Here is an 8,282-nt window from a genome sequence, read left to right on the forward strand (position 1 = left end):
TTTAAGAAACAATTAGACAGGTACATGGATAGGACAGGTTTGGAGGGATATGGACAAAGCGCAGGCAAGTGGGACTAGTGTAGCTGGGACATTGTTGGTCGGTGTAGGCAAGTTGGGCCGAAGGGTCAATGGGACTATGAACCCACAGTGTCAGAAACACAAGAGAGTTTTGTGAAGTTTGTACTTCATTTCACTCACCAGCTGCATTCACCAAATTAAATGATTCTTTGTAGTGTTGGTGACTGGTATGTTGTCAGATCACCTCAAATGCAGTCCGGGAATTTGTGCCTTGGTCAAATATCCTGAGCTGTATTTAGGCACGATCTGTCCTGTTTGATGCCACCAAATAAACAAACATGCTGGAGAACAGGTGGGATTCCTCCATATCAGTCATGGCACCAGGATTGTCCATGTAAAAATAAGTATCAGGCAGTGAGGATAATGATTAAACAAAGAACTGGCCCTTGTCAAGCAAAATTCTTTTTTCAGATGTCCATTATTTAATGTATTATAAGATTGTTTAAAAGAGGCGACTTAGTTGACGGAGTCTGCCTATGGGTCAGTTGACTAAGCATTGTTGCCTTCTCACACTTTAAAATCATCACATGAGTCGTAAATCCTCTATGTGTAGAACAAGCCTGGACTCCTTGGACAATAGAACAGTATAGAATAGGAGCAGCCTTCTAAAGCCACGTTAAACTAATCCCTTCTGCCTGCACATGATCCATATCCTTCCATTCCCCACATATCCATGTAATTTTCTAAAAAGCTCTTTCACACCACTATCAAATCTGCCCCCACCACTACTCTTGCCAGCTCATTCCAGGCACTCACCACTCAGTGTAAAAAGCTTATCCCACACATCACCTTCCATCCCCTAACCTTATAGTTATGCCTTCTACTTTTTTGACATTTCCACCCTGAAGAAAAGGTTCTGACTGTCTCTCATAATTTTATAATAGAAACAGAAAATAGATGCAGGAGTAGGCTATTCGACCCTTTGAACCCCTCGATTTAATATGATCATGGCTAATCATTCAAAATCAGTACCCCGTTACTGCTTTCTCCCCATATCCCTTGATAATCTATCAGATCTCCCCTCAGCCTCTGACGATCCAGATTTATACAACCTCTCCTTACAGCTGATTTATTGTAATACATGAGGCATCCTGGGGAACCTCCCCTGCACCTACTCCAAAGCCTCCACAACCTTGCTGACCCCTGGGACAGTTCACACAAGACAGCCCTTGTCCTGCCTCAGTCAGGCTTCCCTTTTTAATATCCATATTTGGGTGATGATATCCCTGAAACAGCCATGTGAGGATGTGTTGTTGCCTTAAAAAAGGAGCCTCAAATAACTGTACTTTTCCTTTCTCTGCAGCAAAGGATTTGATCCGGCAGGTGCTGAAGACAGACCCCACTGAGCGAATGACCATCACTGAGTTTATGAACCATTCTTGGATTAATGTAGGTGTCAGCAATCTACCACCGTTTTATGTATACATTGTGCGGCAGTTCCTTCTCAGGGCTTTACAGGAGACTATTTGAAATCTGCAGTTGTACTGTTGGCTGTAGGAGCTGTCGGGACACGAGATCCAAGAGGTCTGTGTGAAGGATATCAGGATCACCCCACATTATAGAGCAGGGTCGATAACAGTACATCACAAGTGGTTCATGGTTCAACTGTGTGCGCCATGGTTCAAAGGTCCGTTTATTGTAACGTGTAGCAAGTAAGGTACAGTGAAACTCGAATTTCCACTCCTTATAGTTAATAGTCGATAATCCAGGCAACATCCTGGTGAATAAGAAAATAACTGCAGATGCTGGTACAAATTGATTTATTCACAAAATGCTGGAGTAACTCAGCAGGTCAGGCAGCATCTCGGGAGAGAAGGAATGGGTGACGTTTCGGGTCGAGACCCTTCTTCAGACTGATGTCGGGGGTGGGACAAAGGAAGGCGGGTGAAGTTCCTCTGCACCCTTTCCAAAGCCTCCACATCATGTCCAGGTGGTGACCACCAGCGAAGCATCCTGACAAGCCAGGACAATTGTGGCATTGAGTGATATAATTTGAGGGGACTGTGGAGCAGACTAGAGCCGGTTTGTGCTGGGGTGGCTTGCAGAAAGAGCAACAATTCTTAAATACTCTCTTAAATACTTTCAGCAATCAATGGCGGTTCCACCAACTCCACTCCACACAAGCCGAGTGCTGCAAGAAGAGAAGGACATGTGGGAGGAGGTGAAGGTCAGTGCGTTCTCACTCACATTCCCTCTGCGAGGATAACACATAATACAGTGTTGAAATGAAAAAGGGAGAGCACCTTCCATGATCTCTGGACATCCCTGAGTGTTTCAAAGCTAAAGAAATCCTTCAGAAGGCTGGCTTCCATAAGATTTACTCCCAGAAAGTTCCCTCAAACAGCAATCATCCCAGATACTGAGGGGAGAGGCTAAACAGGGAAAACGAGGTTATGTAACTTTTGGATAGGCTTGCTGGACGGATTCTGATATTCGAATGTGCACAAAGTATCAAGGTATGGGGACAAGGTGCTAATGCTGGAATCTGGCAAAAAAGTGCTGGAGAAACTCAGTGATCAGGCAGCATCTGTGGGAAAAAATGGACGGTCAACATGCAGAAAACAAAGGGTCCCGACCTGAAGCAACATCTGTCCATTTCCCTCCACAGACCCACTGAGTTTCTCCAGCAGTTTTTTTTTTGCTTACATAATCTGGCATCATAATGTTTCCTTTGTTGAACAGCCCAAGGCAACTGGAATGGAGCACTGGTCAACAGCTCAGCTTTACTCAGGCATTGCCAGCAAGAATTATTGCTGATTCATGCCATTCTACTGATTCTAAAATACAATACTGCACATGCTGGAAATCTGATCCAAAGTGTTGGAAACATTCAGCAAATCAGGCAGAATATATGAAAAAAGAAACAGTTAACGTTTCACTTTCTGATGAAAGGTTATTGATCAGCAAATGTAAATGTAGATTCTCCTTAGATGTATTGCTGGAACTTTAGATTATATCCCTTGAGAGTCAGCTACATTGGCTGTATCATAGTCATGCAGCACAGAAACAGGCCCTTCAGCCGGGCATGTCCATGTCAACCAAGAGACGTCATTTAAGCTAGTCCCATCAGTCCAAGTGTCTTTTAAATGCTTTATAGTACCTTCCTCAACTACCTCCTCTGGCAGCTTGTTCCCTATACACACCGTCCTCTGAGTGAAAAAGTTGTTCCTCAGGTTCATATTAAAACTTGCCCCTCTCACCTTAAACATATGTTCTCTGGTGTTTGATTCCCTTACCCTGGGTAAAAGACTGTGCATTCACCCTATCCCCTTCATGGTTTTATACACCTCTATAAGATCACCCCTTATTATTTTATTTTAGAATAAAATCCTAGCCTGCCCAACCTCTCCTTGCTCACGTCCTGGCAATATGCTCGTAAATCTCTGCACTCTTTCCAGCTTAATGACATCCTTCCTAAAGCAATGACCAAAACTGAACACAATACTCCGTGCAGCCTCACCAGCATCTTCAATGACTGTGACACAACATTCCAAATTCTATACTCGATACCCTAAGTGATGAAGGCCAATGTACCAAACACTTTCTTGGTCTCACCCTATCTACCTATGATGGCCCTTTGAGGCAACTAAGTCCCTATACTCCTAAATCTCGCTGCTCTACAACATCCCCAAAGCCCTACTTTGTAGGTCCTGCCCTAGTTTGACTCCCCAAAATGCAACATCGCCCAATTCTCTGCATTAAACTCCAATAGTCATTCCTCAGCCCACTTGCCCAACTGATCGAGAGCCTACTGTAATTTTACCATATTTACTCTCTGTGATACCACCCACTCTAATGTCTTCTGCAAACTTACTAATCATGCCTTGTACATTCTCATCCAAATCGTTGCTATGAACCGCGCACAGCAAGGGCCCAGCACCGCATGGGCTCAGCACTGATCCTTGAGGCACATTACTTGTCATAGCCCTCCAGTCCAAAAAACACCCTCCACCCTCTCCATCCTTTCAAGAAAGGAGCGAGAGAGAAAACGGGGAATTACAGACTAGTTAGCCTGACTTCGGTGGTGGGAAAGATGCTGGAGTCAATTATTAAAGAGGTAATAACGGTGTATTTGGATAGCAGTAAAAGAATAAGTCCAAGTCAGCATGGATTTATGAAAGGGAAATCATGCTTGACTAATCTTCTGGAATGTTTTGCGGACGTGACAAGTAAAATGGATGAAGGGGAGCCAGTGGATGTAGTGTATCTAGACTTCCAGAAAGCCTTTGATAAGGTCCCGCACGGGAGATTGGTGACCAAAATTAGAGCACATGGTATTGGGGGTGGGGTGTTGACATGGATAGAAAATTGGTTGGCAGACAGGAAGCAAAGAGTAGGAGTAAACGGGTCCTTTTCAGAATGGCAGGCAGTGGCGAGCGGAGTGCCGCAAGGCTCGGTGTTGGGGCCGCAACTGTTTACCATATATATTAATGATTTGGAAGAGGGAATTAGAAGCAACACTAGCAAGTTTGCGGATGACACAAAGCTGGGTATCAGTGTAAACTGTGAAGAGGATGTTAAGAGGTTGCAGGGTGACCTGGACAGTTTGAGTGAGAGGACAGATGCAGTATAATATAGATAAATGTGAGGTTATCCACTTTGGCAGCAGAAACAAGGAGGCAGATTATTATCTCAATGGAGTTAGGTTAGGTAAGGGGGAGGTGCAGCGAGACCTAGGTGTTCTTGTACACCAGCCACTGAAAGTTGGCGTGCAGGTACAGCAGGCAGTGAAGAAAGCTGATGGAATGTTGGCCTTCATAACAAGAGGATTTCAGTATAGGAGTAAAGAGGTTCTTCTGCAGTTGTATAGGGCCCTGGTAAGACCACATCTGGAGTATTGTGTACAGTTTTGGTCTCCTAATTTGAGGAAGGACATCCTTGTAATTGAGGCATTGCAGCGTAGGTTCACGAGATTGATCCCTGGGATGGCGGGACTGACATATGAGGAAAGATTGAAAAGACTAGACTTGTATTCACTGGAGTTTAGAAGGATGAGAGGGGATCTTATAGAAACATATAAAATTATAAAAGGACTGGACAAGCTAGATGCAGGAAAAATGTTCCCAATGTTGGGCGAGTCCAGAACCAGGGGCCACAGTCTTAAAATAAAGGGGAAGCTATTTAAAACTGAGGTGAGAAAAAACTTTTTCACCCAGAGAGTTGTGAATTTGTGGAATTCTGCCACAGAGGGCAGTGGTAGTCAAATCACTGGATGGATTTAAGAGAGAGTTAGATAGAGCTCTCGGGGCTAGTGGAATCAAGGGATATGGGGAGAAGGCAGGCATGGGGTATTGATTGGGGACGATCAGCCATGATCACAATGAATGGCAGTGCTGGCTCGAAGGGCCGAATGGCCTCCTTCTGCACCAATTTTCTATGTTTCTGTGTAATTACCTTACTTTTCCAGGTGACACCCCACATCAATACTGAACCCTGAAGCAGTGTGATTCTGATTGGTAGATGCATGGGTCTCGCCTGGAACATTGACTGTATCTATTGCATTAGAATACTTCCTACTCACTGCATGAACAAGTTTAGAATCAAATGGGATAGCAGCAAGACTAGGCCATTCAGTCATCCTAACTATTCAATAAAATCCAATAACATCTTAAGCAAACTTTGAAATTAGTCTCCAGTCAATAAGTGCATTCCAGAATGAAAATGTGCTCCCAACACCAACTCTTTGGGGATATTAGTTATCACTAGTAATAAAAATAAATATTAAGCATTACCATTTGCTTTTTGTTCCTCAGCCAATTTTAAATTCATAAAGCTCTTCAATTTCCATGGTTAAATTTGTTAGCATGTCAATGTTCATGTGTACATGTCAACAACAATAATATAGAGAATGAACCAGTGGAACTAATCTTTCATTACTTTACAGTAATTAGTTGGGCAGCTTACAACCCAGTGGTATGAATATTAATTTATCTAACTTCAAGTAACCCTTGCATCCCCTCTCTCTCCATCCCTCCCCCACCCAAGTCGCACCAGCTTCAACATTATTTTGTTGAGTCTCATTGGCTGTACTCATTTTCACCAAGCACACAGCTAACAATGGCCTGTTTCCTTTATCATTGTTACTATTCTGCATATCTTTCATTCATTTGTTCTATATCTGCATCACCGGCTATATCTCTCGTTTCCCTTTCCCCTGACTCGGGTCTCAAACCAAAATGTCACCTATTCCTTTTCTCCAGAGATGCTTTTTGACCCGCTGAGTTACTGTAGTTGTTTGTGTCTATCTTTGGTGTAAATCAGCATCTGCGGTTCCTTCCTGCAAACCTACAATCTTGTACCTCTTTGGAATATGGGAGGATACCGGAGCACCCGGAGAAAACCCACGCGGTAACAGGGAGAACGTGCAAACTCCGAATAGACAGCACCCGCAGTCAGGATCGAACCTGGTTCTCTGGCGATGTAAGGCAGCAGCTCCACAGCTGCTGTGCCGCCCTGTGATGCATGCCTGAAATGTTAACGGTGGTAGATCGGCGCGGGTATGAGGGATAAACCGGTCAAACTAACACCATTCCACTCGGTTTATTTCAGTCGGCGTGCTGCTAAGACGGCAGCAACAGCGGCGCAATGTGTCAAAGCCTGGATTGTAGCGAACCCCGCCGGGTTGTTCCTAATGCTAGTGTTGTGTTGTCCACTTACAGGACGAGATGACAAGTGCTCTCGCAACCATGCGCGTCGACTACGATCAGGTGACGATTAAGGACTTGGATAAAACCAGCAACCCGCTCCTCAACAAGAGGCGGAAGAGGCAGGTGTCGTCGGCACGCTCGTCCTCTGCGATCTGCAGTAACCAGTGAATGTGGACCCGGGCCTGAGGGGCGTCCGCCGCCGACAAACATCCCACGGCTTTTAACGCTCGCTGCAGCCCAACGATAGAGGATGTTTATCGTGGCGGTGCAGCCGGGCTTACCCGAAATAGCCCACACACCCTCTCACCATGTACCGCCGCTGTACATTGTACAAACAGTATTTTACCCGGCGTTTTAATTTGGCTCAATCTTTGCATTGACCTTGGAAACTCAAATACAAAAAGGGAACGTGTTGTCAGCGGGTCAGACCGCGGCTGTGGGAGAAGAACAGGAGTTTGCGTTGAAAGGCACAAAGCGGTCGAGTAACTCAGCAGGTCAGGCAGCATCTCTGGACAACATGGATGGGTGATGTTTCGCCAAGGCCGTTCTCAGGTCTAAAGAAGGGTCTCGATGTGAACCATCGCCGACCCATGTTCTCCAGAGGTGCTGCCTGACCTGCTGAGTTACTCCAGCACGTTGTATCCTTTTGTGTATTAACCAGCATCTGCAGTGCTTTGTTTCTATACTCGTTGACACTGATTGGGAGGGAGAGGGTCGGATGCGGACCGACCGAGTATTTCCAGCATTTTCTGATGGTTTTAAATTTGCAGTGTGGTTTTTGAAATAAGATCGGCGAACGGGGGTAAACTCTAACTCTGGCGGGATTTTCCTCGAATACTGCCTGGATTAGAGGATATTAGTTATAAGGAGGTTTGACAGACTTGGGTTGGGGGTTTTTTTCTGGAGCGTCGGAGGCAAAGGGAAGATCTTCAGAATCTTTTTTAAATTATGAGGTATAGACACAGAATCCTTTTTCGCAGGAGGGAAGTGTCAAAGACGAGAGGGAATGGTTTTTAAAGATGTATGGGGAAGGTTTTTTCTACAGTGTTGGGTACCAAGAAACAGCTGCCAGGGGCAGTGGTGGAGGCACGTACGATAGTGGCATTTAAAAGGCTTTCAGGTGAATGTGTGGCTATGGGGGGTTATAAAGGTCCCTTGGAGGGAGAAGCGATGAGTTTAGCTTGGCATCGTTCTCGGCACAAACGTTGTAGGTGGAGGGCCTGTTTTATGTTGAGAATGGCGTTACTGTTGCTCGACTGGAATTTGCATGAGAGCGCTTTTTGCATTTGAAACGGATTACAAATCACCCGCGCTCCCACAACCCTCGTGTACCTGAACCAGGAGGTTGTGGAGGCCAAAGTCCAGCTGTTCATTTGGGAACTAGCTTCCATCCGTTGAAGCGGCGCGGGAGCAGTGTGCAGGCGAGCTGTCCCATAAATAAACCTGCATGTCTCTATTTTCTCAAAAAATATTGTGAATAGTGTCAACAGTGCTTGGCGTGGTGTTTATTATGTATTATGGGGCGACCATCTGCAGTAAAACAAGATGCTTTGAGGA

The 8,282-nt window shown here is 45.1% G+C and overlaps 1 protein-coding gene across 2 annotated transcripts in view; it reads left to right on the forward strand.

Moving 5' to 3' along the window:
* The window catches only part of LOC144601868 (MAP kinase-activated protein kinase 3-like), a 78,095-nt gene extending 70,602 nt beyond the window's left edge, over positions 1–7,493 (forward strand). For both annotated transcript variants that reach the window (XM_078414366.1, XM_078414365.1), the window contains exons 8-10: positions 1,382–1,467; positions 2,165–2,245; positions 6,738–7,493. In XM_078414366.1, the coding sequence (XP_078270492.1) occupies positions 1,382–1,467; positions 2,165–2,245; positions 6,738–6,893 (323 nt within the window). In that variant the 3' untranslated portion in view covers positions 6,894–7,493. The remainder of the gene's footprint in view (positions 1–1,381; positions 1,468–2,164; positions 2,246–6,737) is intronic.
* Positions 7,494–8,282: the final 789 nt, after the last annotated feature.

The sequence above is a fragment of the Rhinoraja longicauda genome, chromosome 17 (assembly GCF_053455715.1).
Source record: "Rhinoraja longicauda isolate Sanriku21f chromosome 17, sRhiLon1.1, whole genome shotgun sequence".
NCBI lineage: Eukaryota > Metazoa > Chordata > Chondrichthyes > Rajiformes > Arhynchobatidae > Rhinoraja > Rhinoraja longicauda.